The sequence below is a fragment of the Schistocerca gregaria genome, chromosome 1, assembly GCF_023897955.1.
Source record: "Schistocerca gregaria isolate iqSchGreg1 chromosome 1, iqSchGreg1.2, whole genome shotgun sequence".
In the NCBI taxonomy this organism is placed as follows: domain Eukaryota; kingdom Metazoa; phylum Arthropoda; class Insecta; order Orthoptera; family Acrididae; genus Schistocerca; species Schistocerca gregaria.
The window spans coordinates 14227076-14251237 of NC_064920.1; the positions used below are offsets into that span (position 1 = coordinate 14227076).

The window sequence follows — 24162 nt, forward strand, 5'->3', positions numbered from 1 at the left end:
TGCTACTCGTCACATAGAAGTGTTGAGCAGCAGACAGGCACTTTTAGGAGTAAAGAGTTTGACAAAACCTGCTTTCAGAAAAAGTACTCCATCAGATGAGATACAAGCACATACAAATTTAAACACTGAAAACTATCACACACGAGGCCACTTAGCCACAGCACCTGGTGGCTGCACATGTGTGAGTTGTGCACGTATTTGTGAGCGTGTATGTGTTTGTTTCTTGTATTGTGAAGTTTTTATCCATTTTTGATTTTCCATCACTTTAGTTTTAATTTTTTATGTCAGTAAATAGTAATCGGAGCAGATAAAATTCAGTTTACAAATAGTGAATTGCAGCCTGTCTTTTTATGTGCTGTGTACTGCTAGTAGTGAATACGAGTGTGAATGCACCGAATGTCATGTCACCACACTCGTGTACTTAAATCGGCCACCGACCGAATCATCACAGGCCGGCCATTAGAGGCCACCTATAAAAGTGCCCACACGGCACTGTCTCCGCCACACTGTGTATCACTGACTCATCCCTTTATATGTGCAGAGTAATGCTGACTGGTTTGATGCAGCTGTCCATGCTACTCTATCCTGTGCAAGCTTCTTCATCTCCCAGTACTTACTGCAACCTACATCCTTCTGAATATGCTTAGTGTATTCATCTCTTGGTCTCCCTCTATGATTTTTACCCTCCACACTGCCCTCCAATGCTGAATTTGTGATCCCTTGATGCCTCAGAACATGTCCTACCAACTGGTCCCTGCACCTGCTACACGTACGTCTGAGTCACAGCTCTCGTACAAGATAAGTAATTTAAGTAGTAATAAACTGTTTTAATACTTTAAACTAATTTATTACGTTAATTATAGTGCTCTTCAAGTGTACCATTAAAGGTTTTTGTCTTACTCGCGTATTTTCACAGTAATCACGTAAAGTTTGTTTTGTTTACATATCGCGGCCAGGGCGAACTTCTGAACTTTCAGATTAAACTTCATACCGCAATTTTAAGTGCAGTTACTGATGGTTAAGTGTGCTAAATATGTTTGCTGACCCTTTATATCTGTAGAGTATCGTCATCTCTTAAGTAATTTCCAGTAAAAAACTACTGAACCACTGTTTACATAGTCGCCAATACGCCTAATTTTTCGTACACATATTTTCATTGTTTTTCGGTACCTTAATTGTCTTTCTGTCACTAAAATCGATTTGTATCATGAGTGTCAAGTGCCTGACATGCCATAGAATCATTATCTCCTGGGTGTGGTGTGATGGATATCGTAACTTTTTTCACTGGGGCGATTGTAGTGGCGTGGGAATTGGGAAAATGAGCGAGACTCATCAGTGGTTCTGTAGGCTATGCAGTAGAGATAGGAAGATTGTGGAACATGAGGGGAAAATTGCTGCCCTTCAGGCTGAGTTAGATGTGGCTATGCATGAACTAGGCAGGTTAAGGGGGGAGAAGGGTAAACAGGGGTGGGAAGTGGCAACAGACATAAGGAACAGGACAAGAAATTCTTCTGACAGCTTTGTTATTAATGTACAAAATAGGTTTGACCTGTTGCCTCAGTCAGAAACTGATGAGCTTCTCACAGAAGTAGATGTAGACAGGGCTCAACAAGCTTTCAGCAGCAAATTGAATAAGAATGTAGGGAAGTCTGCAAAGAGAAAGAAAGTCTTGTTGCTAGGTAGTTCGCATGCTAGGGGTGTGGGCCATCTTCTGCAGGATGATATAGGGTCAGAATACCAGGTCACAAGTTTTTTCAAACCTAGTGCTGGACTGGGGCATGTTACAGGGGATTTAGGTTCACTATGTAGAGACTTTGCTAAGGAAGATACCGTGGTTATTGTGGGTGAGCCAGGCAACAGTATTGACAGAGATCCGTGGTACAGTATAGAGTGTGACCTGGCAAAGATTGCACCAGCATCGAGTCATACCAGTGTTGAGTTTGTGTCGGTTCTGGAGCACCACGACCAACCTCATTTGATCTCTCTGTCAGGAAAGTTAATTTGAAGTTGGAACGGCCACTTGGATCTGGTGCAGGGTCACACATTGGTGTGGTTCCTGTTGATTCACTCTGTAGGTGGGACTATACTAGACATGGCCTACACCTAAACAAGAAAGGGAATGGTAAACTGGCTGCGCTGATAGCAGGAAATTTAAAGGGGGAGGGGGGGGGGGGGGGGGACTACATCTCATGGTGGAAACTTTTTTTTAGTGTAAGATCAGTGTCCAGTGGGAAACTCAGCCAGGCAAGTACTAAAGATGTTAAAAAAGTTCAAAATACTCACAAAAGTAAAGTGAAAAATAATGTTAGTATATTTCATCAAAATATTGGGGGATTGAAGAACAAAATTGATGAGCTTCTGCTTTGTTTAGAAGATATAGAAACTAAGGATGTAATAGATGTACTATGCCTGTCTGAGCATCACATTGTCACAGATATGCAAAAGGTTAGCATCAATTGGCACAAATTAGCTGCACATGTAACTAGAGATAATATGACGAGAGGAGGAGTTGCCATATATATCAAAAGCTTCCACAGTGTAAAAAATTTAGAAACTAAAATTTTTTGTGTAGAGCAACATATGGAAGCATGTGCCACTGAACTTAAACTAAATGATGGCACTTTCATTATTGTAACAGTGTATAGGTCTACCTCAGGGAATTTCCAGCTACTTCTAGAAAACTTGGATGCTTTGTTGTGCTATCTGTCAGACAGGGGGAAGCAAATTATCATTTGTGGGGGTTTCAATGTTGATTCGCTGAAAGAGTGTAATAGGAAGAATGACCTTGTAGTATTACTCAGTTCTTTCAATTTGAGCTCCGTCACTGATTTTCCTACTCGGATAACAAAAACAGCAGTACATTTATATATAACTTTTTTATAGACCAAGATAAGTTTAAGGACATAATTCCTTATCCTGTTGAGAATGGTCTTTCAGATCATGGTGCACAGCTAGTTACAGTACATGACATATCTCCATGCAGTATATCAAATCAGACTTTCAAAGCAGTGCATTCAATTAACAATATAAATATTGCAAACTTTAGGGAAAGTCTACAGCAGCTAGACTGGGATTAAGTGTATAAGGAACCCGATGCAAACTTGAAATATAACTTATTTCATGATACATTTTTAAGGGTATATAAAAATTGTTTTCCCAAGAAAATAGTTAAACATAATTCCAAGAAAACATATAAAAAACCTTGGATAACTAAAGGAATAAGAATATCTTGCAACCTTAAAAGAGAACTGTATCTAACAGCAAGAGGGAGTACTGACCCTGAATGTGTTCAATATTATAAAAACTATTGAGCGGTACTAGGAAAAGTTATTAAAAAGTCCAGAAGCATGTGTATCATGTCTGAGATCAGTACCTCTGATAATAAAATTAAAGCAATTTGGAACATTATTGAAAGGGAAACAGGGCAACCAAGAACACAGGAAGACTTTAGTGCCATAAAACTGAATGACAAGTGTACTAACAAACACTCAGAAATTGAAAATATTTTCAATAATCATTGTTTAAATGTTGTGGAGAAAATAGGATCTAGATCTTCACTAGAATAGGCAAGGCTACTAATAGAAGAGGCCATACCTGTGCAGTTTGAAACAACTGTAATTCCACCAACCTCTCCCTCTGAAATCAGTAAAATAATAAACTTGCTGAAAAGTGAAAGCTCTTACGGAATTGATGGCATTTCCAGCAAGGTACTTAAAAGCTTGTTCCCCACAGATAAGTAGGATTCTCAGCCACATATGTAATAGCTCTTTGGAGCAGGGTGTTTTTCCCGATAGACTGAAATATGCCATTGTAAAACGATTGTAGAAAAAGGGGGATGTGTCGGATGTCAACAACTATCGCCCAATCTCTCTTCTGACAGCTCTATCAAAAAGTTTTGAGAAAGTAATGTATTCAAGAGTAGCCTCCCATATCTGTAAAAATAAAGTACTAACAAAATGTCAGTTTGGTTTTCAGAAAGGCTTTTCAACAGAAAATGCTATATACACTTTCACTGATCAAATATTAAATGCTCTGAATAACGAGACATGACCCATTGGTATTTTTTGTGATCTCTCAAAGGCCTTTGATTGTGTAAACCATAGAATTCTTTTAGATGAGCTAAATCATTACTGTTTGAGTGGGGCAGTGCACAATTGGTTTAATTCATACTTAACTGGAAGAGAGAGTCCCTTTAGTCAACCATAGTGCCAGTAGTGCTATGTTTGTTTTGAATACAGTCCAGAGACAGGTAGTGCTATTTTCATTGTTTTCTACAAGAAGTGGTTAGCAATCACAGTTTAGTCAATAATCAGCCGCCTTTAGTGAATTAGCAGTCTAGTTAAAAGTTGATTAAGTCTCTTCAGTAAATTGATTCCTTAGGATGGATAGGATGTGTGACTGCTGTGTACCAGATGCAGGAGGAGCTGGCCACACTTCGCGAACAGCTGAGCGTGTTGATGACCGCGGTCAGCCGTCTTCAGGCTGCTGCCTTGGAGTGTAGCAGTAGTGGTGCATCGCAAGGTACACCCCAGGTGTTACATGCTTCACCCATTGTCCCTGCTGTCGAGACATCTTCGCGGGTACCGGGCGTGGTCGGGCCACCCTCTCCCCAAGGGGAGTGGCGGGTTCAGCGGCGTTCGCGGCGCACGAGGCGGAGGGTAAATGTGGAGGCTGGACGTGTGGCATCGCCTGCTCTGCCTGTGAGTGGACATGTGGCTGCTCCTTCAGCAAGGTCCGAGCAGGCACACGGGGGGAGGGGTTTATTAGTTATTGGGAGCTCCAACGTTAGGCGGGTGATGGAGCCCCTTAGGGAAATAGCGGAAAGGTCGGGGAAGAAGGCCAGTGTTCACTCTGTCTGCTTGCCGGGGGGTCTCATCCGAGATGTGGAGGAGACCCTACCGGCGGCGATAGAGAGCACTGGGTGCACCCAACTGCAAATTGTTGCTCATGTCGGCACCAATGATTCCTGCCGTCTGGGTTCAGAGGTCATTCTCAGTTCGTACAGGCGGTTGGCAGAGTTGGTGAAGGCTGAAAGCCTCACTCGCGGGGTGGAATCAGAGCTAACTATTTGTAGTATCGTTCCCAGAACCGATCGTGGTCTTCTGGTTTGGGGCCAAGTGGAAGGCTTAAACCAAAGGCTCAGACGATTCTGCGGAGAGCTGGGGTGCAAATTTCTCGACCTCCGCTATCGGGTGGAGAAATGTAGGGTGTCCCCCTGAATAGGTCAGGCGTGCACTACATGCCGGAAGTGGCTACGAGGGTAGCGGAGTACGTGTGGAGTGCACATGGGGTTTTTTTAGGTTAGAGAATTCCCTCCCTAGGCCCGACAAGATGCCTCCTGAGATGCGGCAAGGCAAGAGTAGGCAAAATGCAACAGGGAATAACTATATTAATGTGCTAATAGTAAACTGCAGGAGCGTCTATAGAAAGGTCCCAGAACTGCTCTCATTAATAAACGGTCACAACGCCCATATAGTACTAGGGACAGAAAGTTGGCTGAAACCACATGTAAACAGTAATGAAATCCTAAACTCAGATTGGAATGTATACCGCAGAGACAGGCTGAACAGTGAACCGGGCTCAGCAGCTGTTGTGGCTCAGCACCTGAAGAATAATTTGGAAAATATTTCGAGTAGATTTCTCCACCATTTTATAGTTCTGGGTGGAGATTTTAATTTGCTGGATATAGACTGGGAGACTCAAACGTTCATAACGGGTGGCAGGGACAAAGAATCCAGTGAAATATTTTTAAGTGCTTTATCTGAAAACTACCTTCAGCAGTTAAACAGAGAACCGACTCGTGGCGATAACATATTAGACCTTATGGTGACAAACAGACCCGAACTATTTGAATCAGTTAATGCAGAACAGGAAATCAGCGATCATAAAGCGGTTACTGCATCGATGATTTCAGCTGTAAATAGAAATATTAAAAAAGGTAGGAAGATTTTTCTGTTTAGCAAAAGTGACAAAAAGCAGATTACAGAGTACCTGACGGCTCAACACAAAAGTTTTGTCTCAAGTACAGATAGTGTTGAGGATCAGTGCACAAAGATCGAAACCATCGTACAATATGCGTTAGATGAGTATGTGCCAAGCAAGATCGTAAGAGATGGGAAAGAGCCACCGTGGTACAACAACCGAGTTAGAAAACTGCTGCGGAAGCAAAGGGAACTTCACAGCAAACATAAACATAACCAAAGCCTTGCAGACAAACAAAAATTACACGAAGCAAAATGTAGTGTGAGGAGGGCTATACAAGAGGCTTTCAATGAATTCTAAAGTAAAGGTCTATGTACTGACTTGGCAGAAAATCCTAAGAAATTTTGGTCCTATGTCAAAGTGGTAGGTGGATCAAAACAAAATGTCCAGACACAATGTGACCAAAATGGTACTGAAACAGATGATGACAGACTAAAGGCGGAAATACTAAATGTCTTCTTCCAAAGCTGTTTCACAGAGGAAGACTGCACTGTGCTTCCTTCTCTAGGTTGTCGCACAAATGACAAAATGGTAGATATTGAAATAGACGACAGAGGGATAGAGAAACAACTAAAATCGCTCAAAAGAGGAAAGGCCGCTGGTCCTGATGGGATACCAGTTAGATTTTACACAGAGTACGCGAAGGAACTTGCCCCCCTTCTTGCAGCGGTGTACCGTAGGTCTCTAGAAGAGCAAAGCGTTCCAAAGGATTGGAAAAGGGCACAGGTCATCCCCGTTTTCAAGAAGGGACGTCGAACAGATGTGCAGAATTGTAGACCTATATTTCTAACGTCAATCACTTGTAGAATTTTGGAACACGTATTATGTTCAAGTATAATGTCTTTTCTGGAGACTAGAAATCTACTCTGTAGGAATCAGCATGGGTTTCGAAAAAGACGGTCGTGTGAAACCCAGCTCGCACTATTTGTCCTCGAACACGGGTTCACAGGTAGATGCCGTGTTTCTTGACTTCCGCAAGGCGTTTGACACAGTTCCCCACAGTCGTTTAATGAACAAAGTAAGAGCATACGGACTATCAGATCAATTGTGTGACTGGATTGAGGACTTCCTAGATAACAGAACGCAGCATGTCATTCTCAATGGAGAGAAGTCTTCCGAAGTAAGAGTGATTTCAGGTGTGCCGCAGGGGAGTGTCATAGGACCATTGCTATTCACAATATACATAAATGACCTGGTGGATGACATCGGAAGTTCACTGAGGGTTTTTGCAGATGATGCTGTGGTGTATCGAGAGGTTGCAACAATGGAAAATTGTACTGAAATGCAGGAGGATCTGCAGCAAATTGACGCATGGTGCACGGAATGGCAACTGAATCTCAATGTAGACAAGTGTAATGTGATGCAAATACATAGAAAGATAGGTCCCTTATCATTTTGCTACAAAATAGCAGGTCAGCAAATGGAAGCAGTTTATTCCATAAATTACCTGGGAGTACGCATTAGGAGTGATTTAAAATGGAATGATCATATAAAGTTGATCATCGGTAAAGCAGATGCCAGACTGAGATTCATTGGAAGAATCCTAAGGAAATGCAATCCGACAACAAAGGAAGTAGGTTACAGTACACTTGTTCGCCCACTGCTCGAATACTGCTCAGCAGTGTGGGATCCGCACCAGATAGGGTTGATAGAAGAGATAGAGAAGATCCAACAGAGAGCAACGCGCTTTGTTACAGGATCATTTAGTAATGGCAAAAGCGTTATGGAGATGATAGATAAACTCCAGTGGAAGACTCTACAGGAGAGACGCTCAGTAGCTCGGTACGGGCTTTTTTTAAAGTTTCGAGAACATACCTTCACTGAAGAGACAAGCAGTATATTGCTCCCTCCTACATATATCTCGCGAAGAGACAATGAGGATAAAATCAGAGAGATTAGAGCCCACACAGAAGCATACCGACAATCCTTCTTTCCACGTACAATACGAAACTGGAATAGATGGGAGAACCGATAGAGGTACTCAGGGTACCCACCGCCACACACCGTCAGGTGGCTTCTGGAGTATGGATGTAGATGTAGATGAAGAATGCAGAAAGTTGAAATAAGTGGTTCATGTAATGTTTAAACAACAGCTGATTCCTCAAGCTGGGGGCTATCAAGTACAGGGTCCCACAAGGTTCGGTCTTAGGTCCTTTACTGTTCTTGATATACATTAATGATTTACCATTCCACACTGATGAAAATGCAAAGTTAGTTCTTTTTGCTGATGATACAAGTATAGTAATAACATCCAAAAACCAAGAATTAAGTGACGTAATTGTAAATGATGTTTTTCACAAAATTATTAAGTGGTTCTCAACAAATTGACTCTCTTTAAATTTTGATAAAACACAGTATATACAGTTCTGTACAGTAAATGGCACAACTCCAGTAATAAATATAGACTTTGAGGAACAGAAGTCTGTAGCTAAGATAGAATTTTCAAAGTTTTTAAATGTGTCCATTGATGAGAGTTTAAACTGGAAGCAACACATTGTTGGTCTGATGAAACTTCTGAGTTCAGCTATGTATGCTATTAGCGTTATTGCAAATTTTGGTGATAAGAATCTCAGTAAATTAGCTTACTATGCCTGCTTTCATTCACTGCTTTCGTATGGCATCATATTCTGAGGCAATTCATCGTTGAGTAGAAAAGTATTCATTGCCCAAAAATGTGTAATCAGAATAATTGCTGGAGCCCAACCACGGTCATCCTGCAGACATCTATTTAAGGATCTAGGGATACTCACAGTAACCTCACAGTATATATATTGACTTATGAAATTTGTTGTTATTAATCCAACCCAGTTCAAAAGTAATAACAGTGTGCATAGCTATAACACCAGGAGAAAGGATGATCTTCACTATGCAGGTTAAATCTGACTTTGGCACAGAAAGGGGTAAATTATGCTGCCACAAAAGTCTTTTGTCACCTATCAAACAGCATGAAACCCCTGACAGATGGCCAACTAACATTTAAAAATAAATTAAAAGAATTTCTAGATGCCAACTCCTTCTACTCATTGGATGAATTTTTAGATATAAATTAAGGGGGGAAAAAACTTAAACATTAGTGTCATGCAATATTTTGTGTAATGTAATATCTTGTACAGACATCTTTTATTAACCTGACACGTTCCACATCATTACGAAGTATCATATTCATGATCTATGGTACAAGTAAGAGGGTCAGTCAGAAAGTAATGCCTCCTATTTTTTTTTCTATGTTTAATTGTCAGGAAATTTAAATGCAATTACATAGGTTGAAAACCACAACATTGAGGATCATTTTGTCATTTTTCAATGTAATCTCCGCCCATCTCTACAGTTTTGGTCCATCTTTGAACAAGGGCATGTATCCCAGCACGGTAAAAATCACAGCTCTGCTTCCTAAGCCATTGACGCACGGATGTTTTGACGGCCTCCTCATCTTCAAAATGAATCCCACAATGAGCTTCTTTTAGTGGCCCGAACAGATGGAAGTCTGATGGTGCCAGGTCAGGGCTGTATGGGGGATGAGGCAAAACTTCCCATCCAATTTTGACAATCTTGTCAGAGGTGTGACGACTGGTGTGTGGTCTTGCATTCTCATGCAAAAGAAGAACATCTGCCATTGATTTTGTTGGGCGAACTCGCTGAAGACGTGCTTTAAGTTTTTTGAGGGTTGTGACGTATTGAACAGAATTTATTGTGCATCCCTGCTGCAAAAAATCAACCAGAATCACACCCTCTGTGTCCCAGAAAACTGTTGCCATAACTTTCCCTGCCGATCGCACAGTTTTGAATTTTTTCTTCCTCGGCGACCTTATGTGACGCCACTCCATTGACTGCCTCTTTGATTCGGGTTCAAAAAAACGCACCCATGTTTCGTCCCCGGTCACAATTTTTTTCAGAAACTCATTTCCCTCCAAACGGAAGCGCTGCAAGTGTTGGGAGGCTATTGTTTTCCTTGCCTCTTTATTCTGATCGGTTAACATTCTTGGAACCCACCGTGCACAAACTTTTGAGTACCCCAATTGTTTAATAATCGTGATCACACTGCCTTTACTAAGAGAAATAATGCGACACACTTCATCTGCAGTCACCCGACGGTCACCACGAATGATGTCATCAACTTGCTGAATGTTGTGTGGAGTCACTGCACTCACCGGCCTGCCGCTCCGCTTTTCGTCAGTCAACGGTGTTTGCCCTCCAGCTTCCTTACAACGATGAACCCATCGTCTAATAGTGCTGACATCCACTGTCACAACACCATACACCTTCTTCAGTCTTTCATGAATGCGTATAGGCGTTTCACCTTCTGCATTCAAGAATTCAATCACACAACGCTGTCTCAAACGAACATCGATGTCGGCCATCTTACAAACTTCTGCTGTGCTGCCACCTGTTGACACAGAAAGTTACTACTGCAGTGGATTGCAGAAGGTTTGAGGAATGGCGCCAAATTCAAATTGTTCACTTAACTTAATTTTTTTAAGTAGAAAAAAATGGGAGGCATTACTTTTTGACCGACCCTCGTATTAATCTAATCTAATCTAATCTAATCTTCTTGTCAAGCTGTGCCACGAACTCCTCATCTCCCTAATTCTATTCAATACCTCCTCATTAATTATGTGATCTACCCATATAATCTTCAGCATTCTTCTGTAGCACTGCATTTTGAAAGTTTCTATTCGCTTCTTGTCCACGTCAGTAGGTAAGCAATAATGTTTTCTACAGTTATTAATGAATAATGTGGTTGTAAACATAACATAAGTTATGAGGCATTTGTATTTCACCAGAATAGGAACCATTATGTGGTCTGTTTTGTTTCAGAATCAAATAGCAATCCAACTAACTGTCATACTATTGGCAGCGAAGAAGATGTAAGGGAGCATTCAAGTAACAACAAGCAGCATGCCACTGATTGTGACAAAACCTATGAACCTTCGAGTAGGACAAGTTCTGATTTGGATGACAATAACAGTACACGGAATCAATCAAAGGATAGGTTAAAAAGCAACAGTAACGTTCAAACTATCACAAATGAACAATAAATACTGAATGTACTAGAGGAAGATTTATACTTAAGCAGTGATAGTGAAAGTGCTGTAAAAAGTTGTGCAGTTTAAGAAACGAATGAATGTGAGGGAATGAAAGTAAACAATAAAACTAATATTCCACAGCAGTGGAAATGTAACGCCCATAAACACAAAGTAGCTGGTGGAAGGAATATGCCAGTAAAAAACTGTACCTGCTAAAGTGTGTAGGATGAAATGCTCAGAAAAACTGCTTGAAACTGAAAGATATGAAAAGGCAATTTGTTGGCCCGTGTGTTGAACTACACTCCTGGAAATTGAAATAAGAACACCGTGAAATCATTGTCCCAGGAAGGGGAAACTTTATTGACACATTCCTGGGGTCAGATACATCACATGATCACACTGACAGAACCACAGGCACATAGACACTGGCAACAGAGCATGCACAATGTCGGCACTAGTACAATGTATATCCACCTTTCGCAGCAATGCAGGCTGCTATTCTCCCATGGAGACGATCGTAGAGATGCTGGATGTAGTCCTGTGGAACGGCTTGCCATGCCATTTCCACCTGGCGCCTCAGTTGGACCAGCGTTCGTGCTGGACGTGCAGACCGCGTGAGACGACGCTTCATCCAGTCATAAACATGCTCAATGGGGGACAGATCCGGAGATCTCGCTGGCCAGGGTAGTTGACTTACACCTTCTAGAGCACGTTGGGTGGCACGGGATACATGCGGACGTGCATTGTCCTGTTGGAACAGCAAGTTCCCTTGCTGGTCTAGGATTGGTAGAACGATGGGTTCGATGACGGTTTTGATGTACCTTGCACTATTCAGTGTCCCCTCGACGATCACCAGAGGTGTACGGCCAGTGTAGAAGATCGCTCCCCACACCATGATGCCGGGTGTTGGCCCTGTGTGCATCGGTCGTATGCAGTCCTGATTGTGGCGCTCACCTGCACGGCGCCAAACATGCATACGACCATCATTGGCACCAAGGCAGGAGCGACTCTCATCGCTAAAGATGACACGTCTCCATTCGTCCCTCCATTCACGCCTGTCGCGACACCACTGGAGGCGGGCTGCACGATGTTGGGGCGTGAGCGGAAGATGGCCTAACGGCATGCGGGACCGTAGCCCAGCTTCATGGAGACGGTTGCGAATGGTCCTCGCCGATACCCCAGGAGCAACAGTGTCCCTAATTTGCTGGGAAGTGGCGGTGCGGTCCCCTACGGCACTGCGTTGGATCCTACGGTCTTGGCGTGCATCCGTGCGTCGCTGCGGTCCGTTCCCAGGTCGACGGGCACGTGCACCTTCCGCCGACCACTGGCGACAACATCGATGTACTGTGGAGACCTCACGCCCCATGTGTTGAGCAATTCGGCGGTACGTCCACCCGGCCTCCCGCATGCCCACTATACGCCCTCGCTCAAAGTCCGTCAACTGCACATACGGTTCACGTCCACGCTGTCGCGGCATGCTACCAGTGTTAAAGACTGCGATGGAGCTCTGTATGCCACGGCAAACTGGCTGACACTGACGGCGGCGGTGCACAAATGCTGCGCAGCTAGCGCCATTCGACGGCCAACACCACGGTTCCTGGTGTGTCCGCTGTGCCATGCGTGTGATCATTGCTTGTACAGCCCTCTCGCAGTGTCCGGAGCAAGTATGGTGGGTCTGACACACCGGTGTCAATGTGTTCTTTTTTCCATTTCCAGGAGTGTATATAGTACAATTAGTTCAAGAAAAAGAAACTTAACCTTGAATAAGTGTAAAGAAAACACTCTTATTTTACTGCAAATTGTGGACGAGCTAAGGTGTGCAAGATTATGTTTTTTAACACATGTACACTCAAATACAGCTGTAGTAAACATTTTAAAAAACATGGAGGCAGGTGGTATAGTAAGAAAAGATCAAAGGGGTAGGCATACTCCAAGAAGAAAAACACCTGATGAAACTGTTGAATGTATTAAAAGACATAGTTCTTCTTTTCCACATTATGAAAGTCACTACAGTAGGGATCAGTGTGACAGGAAATATTTAGGACCAGAGCTGAACATACAAAAAATGTATGACCTATACATAAATTACTGTATTCAAAAGAATATTGACTCTGAGATAAGGGGTAAAAAATGGCTTTACGCAGACATCTTTAATAAACTGTTCAATTTGTCATTCAATCCACCTGAAAAAGACACCTGTGATATATGTGATATGTTTCTGGTACATGTGATATGTTTCAGGCAGAGATGAAAAGTAATCTGACTCCAGAAGAAACAGAATCTGTTGGAGCTGAGCATACTGCTCATCTGAATGAATCAAAAAACAGGTATCTTCTAAAAAGTAATGACACTAACAAGACAAGAGGAACACAAACACACAAAGTGTTAACCAGAGACATTAAGAAGTGTTTGCCATCCCCACTTATATAAAATAGTATTAGTGTCTATAAAAGGAAACTTTGTGCCTTAAATTTTAGCTTGTATGATGCATCAGATGCCTCAGTTAACTGTGTAATGTGGGATGAGTCAAAAGGAGGGCAAGGCGGAAACGAAATTACATCAGCAATTTTGAAGTGGGCTGATAGTGTCATAACTGACAGTGGCATGGAAGAAATCACACTTTAGACAGACAACTGCTGTGGACAAAATTAGAATGTGAATATTATAATGTGTTTTTTTCTGGTTATAGCATAAGTATCCACAAATTAAGACCATAACTCAGAAGTTTCTACTAAAAGGCCATACCCATATGGAAGCTGACAGTGTTCATGTGTTAATAGAGAGGAAATGGAAGAAATTGAATAATATAAGGATTTTAACACCTTGAGACTGACAAAAATTGGTAATACACACTTCCAGCAAATACATTGTTCATAATATGGAACTTCAAGATTTCAAAAGTTTCAATTCACTGTATGCCACAAAAGACTCTGAAAGGTCTCCCCTTATTCAGGGGAAAATGGATGTGGAGAAATGGCCATTTTAGTATCAAAGAGTGTGCAATTACAAGTGAAACATGAAAACATGGGAATTCTGTACTTCAAAACATCTTCTGATGTGACAAAAAACAGTACGCCTTCGTTAGATTACGCAGATATGGACTTACATTTCCAGCAGATTTTAACCAACTGTCAGATGTCACAAGACCTGTTTTGCTGCAGAAATATAATGATTTAATGGCACTGTTGCCATATATCCCTTCAGTTTGTCATGCATTTTATAAGAACCTAGAACGTGCATGTAATACAAACATAACCGACTAACTGGAAGAGGACATAGATGTGATTTAGGACCAAATGTGACATTTATGTTCATACAGCAACTTGTACCACTATGTGAGTAATGTTCTCTTCATGTAATATATTCTTACAATGAAAGTAATGTGATTGAGTGATATTATTCGTTGAATACCAAGACCAATATGCCACACAATGCAATATGTTCACGAGAGGTATACAACACCATGCCATTATATATCTTCAAAACTGGTACAAAATGAAAAAAAACATGTCAGTTCAACTCTATATCTATATAGAGGAGACACTGAGTTGCAAACAGACACAACAAAAACGCCGCTATACCTTTGAGCTTTCAGCCAAAAGGCCTTCTTCCAAAGTAGAAAGTGCGTGCGCGCGCACACACACACACACACACACTCACACACACACACACAAAAGCCACTGTCTCTGGCAATTGAGGCTGTGACTCACTGTGTACTTGCTATGTTGCATAGCACTTTATCCATCATTTGAGTTCAACTCTAAATCTGGCGCACATATAGGTTTAGAGTTTAATCGACACATTTGTTTGTGACATGATGCCTCATAGTGGTTATAGGTTGTCATGCATCTGATTACTATGTCACAAAACATTTGAAGATGATCTATTTATGACAAACTGGTTGTGTAATAAAACTGGCAATACAGCTGTGTGCATGTGTTTATTTTTCAGAAATGTCTGTAGTGCGTTTTGGATTTCAATTTCCTTGGAGAATCTCTCATAAGACTTTTCCATTTACTGAATTGAAGTCATGCAGAGTTCTCTGGTTTTTGAAATCTATAAATGCCAGACGAGTAGTTAGGCTGAATTCTCTGGAATTTTGTATTAGTTGATTAACAGCCAAAACATCAATATATGAGTGTTCATTTCTAAAACCGATTGCTCGTTTGTTTTGCAGATAATTTTTATCACATTCAGTATTCTTCAGTATAATTTATATGTAGTGTTAAGGACACTTATACCTTTGCAAGTGATTGTATCATCGCTGTTGCCTGTTATTGCCCACAGCCCACAAAAGGGGCGATAAGGTTCCCACTAAATGTATTTCTTTAAGGGAATATGTGGTCACACTTTTGTACACTCCTGACATCTAGTGGCAGTCTGCTGCACCAGCTGCAGTTTCTGTTTGTTGTGAAATATAGCCTTCAGGACTGTGGAAAGTATATATCCCACCAAACAATGGTGTTTTTATGGTTCTTGGGAAGTATGATTATCACTGAAGTAGTTTCTGGAATGAGCTTGGGAAGTATACTTATCACAAAATTAATGTCATTTGTGGCCCTTGGGAAGCATACTTTCCACCAACTTAGGGGTATCTCAAAGCCTTTGGGCATCCGTCTTACTTTCTCTGTGTATGCCTGATATCTTGTGGTAGTACACTCCACCAAGTGTATGAAAACCACTACAGCAATCAGTTTCTGTTTGTTTTGGGATCAGCTGTTGTTGAAACACATTGCTTCACTTCTGAAATATACGTTATTGTGACCTGTAACAGCTCATACCTTTATTGCTTGATAACGATTCCAGTATTGTGGTCAGTAAACCTTAATATCAGTAACAAATAAATTTTAAATAAAGTAGAAGAAACATAAAATAAAAAGAGAAAACACTGTTCATTATTTTTGTATGTGTAATGGTAACACATAACAACTCGCAAAAGGGAAGTGGGAAATCCATTTACCACTATAGTTTTAATACTTCACAATAGAGCTGTGGTAATATACGTACCACCATTTTTTTTATCCTTAAGTGAAAAATAAAATTATCAAAAAATAAATATAGTCAACTGATCACAGTTCTAATAGGATAGCAAAAAATTATCTTTGCTGAGTTGCTACAAAAAAATGCACCTGTGAAAGGGTGAAAGATTAGATATTACGTTATATTCTTGTATTGCAGGATGAAATCAGTGAACTCAAGCAGAAGCTGGAGGTAATGACACGTGAGGTGGAACAGCTTAAGGAATGTGTGTCATCTGCAGAAGCTCAATTGCGAAAGGAACAGTCAGGTATCTCGTGGCCATTGTGTTCAAAAGTAAGTTAGATAGTTAGTTACATTTTTCGTAAATCATATACACAGCACTTTATCAAAAAGACAGTTACGGACCGTCTATACATGATTTGTTTGTGAGCATGCCTACATGCTAGCCATTTAAAGATTAAATTACTAGGTAACGCTCTAACTTAAATTTAGCAACAATGAACATATTAGCCTTTATGGTTATGAAAATATGAGTGAAAATCAGTTTGAGTTCTACAGTAGTATGGGTACCAGAGAAACCTTATTTCCAGTGAATATTTTTATGCAATAATGCTTAGCTATGAATCAGGATAAAGTACTGTAGTTCATTGACTATGGATAGGCTTTTGACAAAGAGTGACTTGACAAATTGATGAGCCTATTGAAAGAAAGTGAAACTGCAGAATATTCAGATAATTGAAAACGTATACTTGCAACAGATGTTATCAGCTGTTACAGAGAATTATCAGAAGACATTAAGATAATGTAAGGAATAAGATAAGGTTGTGTACTTTCCCCACCCCTATTTAACACTTATTAGGAAGCAATCTTCAGGGAAGGTATATCAAATATAGAAATAGATATAAAAGATATGAATATAATAGAGGGAAATATTCCACGTGGGAAAAATATATCTAAAAACAAAGATGATGTAACTTACCAAATGAAAACGTTGGTATATTGATAAACACACAAACAAACACAAACACACACACAAAATTCAAGCTTTTGCAACCCATGGTTGCTTCATCAGGAAAGAGGAAAGGAGAGGGAAAGGTGAAAGGATGTGGGTTTTAAGGGAGATGGTAAGGAGTTATTCCAATCCCTGGAGTGGAAAGACTTACTTTAGGGTGGATATCTGCTTGTGTCTGTATATGTGCAGATGGATGTGTGTGTGTGTGTGTGTGTGTGTGTGTGTGGGCGCGCGCGCGCACGAGTGTATACCTGTCTTTTTTTCCCCCTAAGGTAAGTCTTTCCGCTCCAGGGATTGGAATAACTCCTTACCCTCTCCCTTAAACCCCACATCCTTTCATCTTTCCCTCTCCTTCCCTCTTTCCTGAAGAAGCAACCATTGGTTGTGAAAGCTTGAATTTTGTGTGTGTGTTTGTGTTTGTTTGTTTGTGCATCTATCAACATACCAACACTTTCATTTGATAATTTACATCATCTTTGTTTTTAAATAGATATAAAAGTCAATTTAAAAGCTATTATTAATACATGCTATGCTGAAGACAGCCAGAACACAGCTACAGTTATTGTTTAAGAAGCTATTAAGGTCAACAACAATTTAGGTCTCATAATGAATTTTAGCAAAACCAAATCATGATTATTAGCAAAACTACAAAGATCTAATCTGGTATTACTATGAATACCAAACCCACTGAAAGGATATCAAAATGTAACCATCTCAGTACTATGATCAATAATAAACTTGATCAGGTCCTGGAAAGCGGTAGCAGAGCTGAAGAAGTTAGACCAGCCTATTTAAGGCTGAGATGTTTGTTACCGACAAAAATTTAAACTTGCAACTAAAATTCCAAACGAGTCCCTTATTCTTTATTGGAAGGCATCACTGAAGAAGATTGAAGCATTAGAGATGTGAATGTTGTAATGAGTGTTAAAAATGCCCTGGACACAAAGACTTACCCGTGAAAACATTCTAAAGTAAATCAGTAATGAGAAGGCAATGGAAAGCCCAATCAAAACCAGAAAACTTGAATATTTTGGATATATCATGAAAGGAGAGAAATACAATATTCTAAGACTGATACTGGAAAGAACAGTTGTAGGAAACAGATCAGTAGTGAGAAGATGAACATTTTGGCTACAGAATGTGAGAGTGTGGTTTGGATGCACTTCTTCAGCTGGTTAGATTGACACAATCAGAAACAAGATTAGTCACTATGATGGCTGACCTCCAAGGAGATATAACACCTTAAGAAGAAGGTGTTAGAAAGTTCTGGCAGAATATAAATAATTTAGAAGGTAACAACTCGTTGAATAGTAGAGATGTGGAGTCATCCACAGCCACATAAACAAGACTGAAAGCTGGCTAGCTTTGGGATAAATTTGTAAAACAAGCCTGTGGAATATAAAAATTTACCCAGAAGATATGACTTTAGGCTATATTTCAATTTAGATGTACTATTAGCCAGTCATTTTATGTTACTTTGCAAATTTTCAAAGCTTATGTGGCTGCATGTTAAACTCCTGTTATTCCACTGACAGCTTTAACAATGAATCATAAAGGTCAAGTGTTTTCTTGATGTTGTAGCTGTTGCCCTCATCATTTTTCTTCAATTGTGGTGGGTTATTTATGACAAGTTTCCTTACATATTGTGAGGGAGTGGTTAAAGTGCCTATCTCCTTGAATAAGCACCTACAAAATTATTGTTGACAAATAAGATATACTATTCTCCTTGCTAACTTTTGGGCTTTCGATCAGTGATGATGAGGACAACACAACACCGAGTCTACAAGTGGAGGAAATCTTGAACCAGGCCCGCTGCACAGTAGACAAACACATTGCACTCAATTGAGCTGGTGGACAAAATCTGGGGATTACTTGCAAAGCAAAAGCAGCTGAACCTAATTTTTCAGACAGTTCAGTAATATGTTTCATCCATTGTCTTTGTCAATATGTACAGCCAAAATCTACAGACTCCAGTACATGTGTTATATCAATTTTTGGTCTCTCTCTCTCCATTTGTTGTACAGAACTGAATATACCCCCTGCCACCCCAAAATTAACATATATTTGATTTTCAGAAAACCGGTCATTTGAGAAACATAGTAAAGCACTTGTTCTGTTTCCTTCACTGTAACACAATTAATACTATGCTTGTTTCTTCTATAAAAAGTACCAACTGTGCCTGATGTTTATTCAGTGAAAGGTGGAAAGAAAAGTAGTGGGCCCAAAATCAAACACTGTGGTACTTCCATTGTGATTCTGAGACACTCCTTTCAACATTGTTGGAATTATACAGCACAACTTACGAATTATTTTTGTTAAGTATAATGCAAACCTTTTTGTAGCATTGCTGAAAGTCCAGAAGGAACGGGAGGCACTTAGGGCAGAGCTACAGCAGACACGGGAGACTCTGTCAGCGAGTCGGCAGGAGGTGGTGGCTCTGAACCAGGAGGTGCGCCGCCTGCAGCAGACCATCCATGAGGGTGAGATGGAGCGCCGCCGCCTGCAGAAGGACATGGACAAGGTACGGACACATATGACCGAACAATATCATTAGCCTATATCTACTCCTACATTTACACCTGTTTGGCATAAGCCACAGTACGATGTGTTCTCTCGGCTGTTTCAATGTTCCTGGCAATGAGGATACGTAAAAAAGTCCTTAATGTATCCCCAAAGGAAAAAGTCACAGGGGACAGTGCCCCATCATCTTCATCACTGTGCCCAATCCAACAATATTTCTTTATTGAGAATGTTGACATGATACAATGTAGCCGATGAACAATTTTACACGATTGACATAACACTGCATTTGAAAATAATGGAGTGTCGAAATGCTTAAGGTGTTTTTGGAAATGATAAAAGTGTGGTCGAGACATAAGAAAAATTATGAAAGTGCATCCAAATGGTTGCTTCATCTCACAGCGTTTTCACACAAATTTCACTGCTTTTTTATTTACAGACACATCCTGTGTCTTTAAATTCCTAAGGAAATTAATTCCTCTACAAAAGAAGTGGTTTACAAAACATTTGTTCAACTAATGTTTGATTATTGCACATCAGTTTCAGATCCTGTCAGGTTAGATTAATGAAGGAGGCAAATAACATCCAAAGAAGAGTAGCAATGTTTGCCACAGGATCATTTAGCAAGTGTGAGAGCATTAAGGAGGTTGAGATGGATAACAAACTTAAGTGGCAGATGTTTCAAAAGGGGCACAGTGCAGCACAGGGAGACTTGGTGTCAACTATTCTGACAGTATGTGTTCCATGGGGAATCAAACGGCTCATTACTTCTTTCCACATGCACCTTGCAAAATGATTATGAAAGAAAATGCAGAAAAATTAGAGCTTACTTTGAGGCTTCCTGAGCATTACTCGCAAAGGGGAAATATTAGTGATATCACACGTATCCTCCATCATACATTGTAAGGTGGCTTGCAGAGTGCAGCTGAAGTTGTAGAAATAAACAGTAATGAAGTTTTCAGCTTTTGCAACAATATTTCTGGACACAATGCTAAGTAAGAGATTGTATCCCTATGATAAATGCATAGCTCATTGAAAATAAATAATGATATGCTGTGATGCTGAACTATCTCATAATATGTACAGCTACAGCTATGTATGCACTCAGCGAGTCACTCTGTGGTGCATGATGGTCTTTTGTATGATCGTCTGTCACTCCCTTTGTGCTCCACTCAGGAATGGAGTGTGAGAAAAGTTACCCTCTGTGTGGATCTCTCTTATCCATATCTTTCGAATAATACACTTGATGTACAATGGAGGAAGTGGAAGTGTTTTACAAATCCATAATCTTTCACATCCGTGTATCAGATAAAAGGATATCATCTCCCTTTTTGAAATTCCCATCCGAGATATTTTAGTATCGTCATAACACCCACCATAACACCCACTAATGATTGATTTTTCTTTCCTTTACCTCGAACCGATAAATCATGATTTTCAGTGTGGCATCTGCTTTCCCTGCAACTGTTTTTGTGTAGTAGATAACCTTTAGGTTACTGTGACTAGTTACACCTAGATATTTTGTGAATTTTACTGTTTCCATTTATGAAACGATTACATGGCATTATTGGGTGGAGGACCTTTTCTGTGGCTGCCTGGTGCGAGTCTTTTTACACACATCAAAAAAAGTTTTGCATCATCCCGGTTCCTAGAATTCATGAAGATGGGCGTTGGCTGTGGGTATTGTATCACAGACACAGTCCCTTTGACTGTACAGAGATGTCACTAAACCCACCCAAAGATGAAACAACCTTGCACAAGCAGCACCTATTAGACAGAGAGGGTCCGACAGCTGGTCAGTTCCAGTCATTCCACCAGGAAGGAGGTACACGGTTCGTGTCGTCTGCAGTTCGACCGTGCCTACATGGTCAGTACCACAGTTTGATTGTATCCGCAATGTTACTTTTTGCCAAGTAAGGGCTCTCAACAAGGGAAGTGTCCAGTCATTTCAGAGTGAACCAAAGCGATGTTGTTTGGCTGTGGAGGAGATACAGAGAGACAATGACATGCCTCACCCAGGGTGCCTGAGTACTACTACTGCAGTGAATGACCTCTACCTATGGATTATGGCTCAGAGGAATCCTGACAGCAATGCCACCATGTTGAATAATGCTTTTCGTGCAGCCACAGGATGTCGCATTATGACTCAGACTGTGCGCAATAGTCTGCGTGACGCATAACATCGCTCCTGACATCCACAGCGAGGTCAACCTTTGTAACCACGACACCATGAAGCACGGTATAGATGGGCCCAACAACATGCCGAATGGACTGCTCAGGATTGGCATCACATTCTATTCACCATCAGTGTCACATATTCCTTCAATTGTTGGAGAAGTGTTTGGAGGCAACCTGGACATGCTGAATGCCTTGGACACATTGTCCAGCGAGTGCAACAAGGTGGAGGTTTTTTACTGTTTTGGAGTGGAGTTATGTGGGGCCAACATATGCCACTAGTGGTCATGGAAGGCAACACAGTAGATGTAGAATACATGAATACCACCCTCCAACCATATTGGCAGCATATTGGTGAGGCATTCATCTTCGTGGATGACAGTTCATGCTCCCATCATGCACATCTTGTGAATGACTTGCTTCACGATAACAGCATCGCTCAACTAGAGTTCTCCAGACATGAATCGTATCAAACATGGCTGGGATAGATTGAAAAGGGCTGTTTATGGATGATGTGACCCACCAACAACTCTGAGGGATCTATGCTGAATCACCGTTCAGGAGCGGGACAATCTGGACCAACAGTGCCTTGATGAGCATGTGATAGTATGCCACGATGAATAAGGGCATGCATCAGTGCAAGAGGAAGTGCTGCTGGGTGTTAGAGGCACCGGTGTGTACAGCAATCTGGACCACCACCTCTGAAGGTCTCACTGTATGGTAGTATAACATGCAATGTGTGGTTTTCATGTGCAATAAAAAGGGCAGAAATGATGTTTATGTTAATCTCTATTCCAACTTTCTGTGCAGGTTCCAGGACTCCTGGATTCGAGGTGATGCAAAACTTTTTTTGGTGCTTGTATTTGACACAACTTTGGTGACCCTCACTTCAGTGAAGATGAGATGAATGAGTAGGACAACGCAAACACACCCAGTTCCTGAGAAAAGAAAATCGGCAGCTAAAAAAAAAAAAAAAAAAAAAAAAAAAAAAAAAAAAAAAAAAAAAAAAAAACAGAGAGAGAGAGAGAGAGAGAAGAAAGAAAGAAAAAAAAGTGTGAAATCTTATAGGACTTAAATGCTAAGGTCATCAGTCCCTAAGCTTACACATTACTTAATCTAAATTATCCTAAGGACAAACACACACACCCACGCCTGAGGGAGGACTTGAACCTCCACCGGAATCAGCCGCACAGTCCATCTCCAGCTCATGATTGATTTGATTTGAAGAATGTTTGAGAGAATGAGTTGCCCACTGAGGTTGCCCAGTATGAATTCCATTTAACATATATGGGACACGATTGAGAACTCCGTTTGTGCACAAAATTGCAATTATGGATGGCTATAGAGGGAACGTGACTCACTGTTTCTGCTGGGTACATACAATGATTTGTTGTCTGTGCCATGTCGAGTTGCTGCACTAGGCTGAGCAAAAGGAGTTCTGATTCAATATTAGGAGGTATCCTTTGACTCTAGTCACCTCAGTATATTTATATTGAGGGTCAAGCCAACCTCTGCAGGTCTTCCCGTAGTTTCCTACAACCTTCTGGCATTGTCACTTTCCTATTACTTGAAATAATAATATTGTAGTATTTGCGTAAGCATAAGGAAACACTTTCTAATAGTAAAGCTTATAAAATCTGAAGGCATGTATCTTATTGTGGATTTCCCCCCTCACAGATCCTCAATGAACGTGACATCCTGGGTACCCAGTTGGTACGAAGAAATGATGAGCGACTGATTCTGCACGAGAAGATCAAACTGCTGGAAGGGACTGTGACCAAGGGTGATGCTGAGTATGAGCAGCGCATGGAAGACATCAAACTGCTAGAGCTGGAGGTCCAGACTCTCAGGTGAGGAGGCTACAGTAACCGCTAATTTGAGTATCACAAAGTGGAAGCACACAGTGCTGTAGACATTTCTAGTGAGCTGCTTAAATATACTGCCTAGCATGCAGGGACTAATGAGGTTTCTATATTTGATGCAGCAGTGAATAAATGTGACACTGAAATTAAGGGGTAACCTGAACCGTGCTCTGGCTCGTGTTTGTGCTGTTGACATGTTGGCGTCGTGTATTCGGATTGTGACCTCTTGTTTGATTAGTCCGTTCACTGGTACCACTACATTGGCGTCGTGTATTCGGATTGTGACCTCTTGTTTGATTAGTCCGTTCACTGGTACCACTACATTTGCTTGCTTTGTCTGTCTGTGAGTGGCAGCTGCGGCATTTATCGGTAGAGAGTACTGTGGTACTATCTTTGGAGCGACCTCTAGTATTTCCGGGTCATCGTGTGTCGAAGTTCAGTTGGGACAGATCAACAGTGAGGTCAGACAGCACCAGTACTCGTCGAGGGAGCTGGCAATATATGCACTGCCCGATGAAAGGATGTGGTCACGAGAGTGCACGACCACATAGATGTTCGGATTCGGTGAGTTTAAGTTGAATGGATCATAATATTCGAGTAGTGCAAC

General features: G+C 41.0%; 1 protein-coding gene and 1 long non-coding RNA gene across 6 annotated transcripts in view; one reads left to right on the top strand and one right to left on the bottom strand.

Moving 5' to 3' along the window:
- Positions 1-24162, top strand: part of LOC126326285 (cilia- and flagella-associated protein 58-like) — a 369658-nt gene that overhangs the window by 196591 nt on the left and 148905 nt on the right. For all 3 annotated transcript variants that reach the window (XM_049995640.1, XM_049995632.1, XM_049995677.1), the window contains exons 11-13: positions 16185-16293; positions 19341-19519; positions 23371-23543. In XM_049995640.1, the coding sequence (XP_049851597.1) occupies positions 16185-16293; positions 19341-19519; positions 23371-23543 (461 nt within the window). The remainder of the gene's footprint in view (positions 1-16184; positions 16294-19340; positions 19520-23370; positions 23544-24162) is intronic.
- LOC126326982 (uncharacterized) overlaps positions 1-24162 on the bottom strand; it is a 124540-nt gene that overhangs the window by 94296 nt on the left and 6082 nt on the right. For 2 of the 3 annotated variants that reach the window (XR_007561021.1, XR_007560922.1), the window contains exon 2: positions 19331-19498. This is a non-coding gene — a long non-coding RNA (uncharacterized LOC126326982). The remainder of the gene's footprint in view (positions 1-19330; positions 19499-24162) is intronic. The other variant, XR_007560970.1, reaches the window with a different exon arrangement.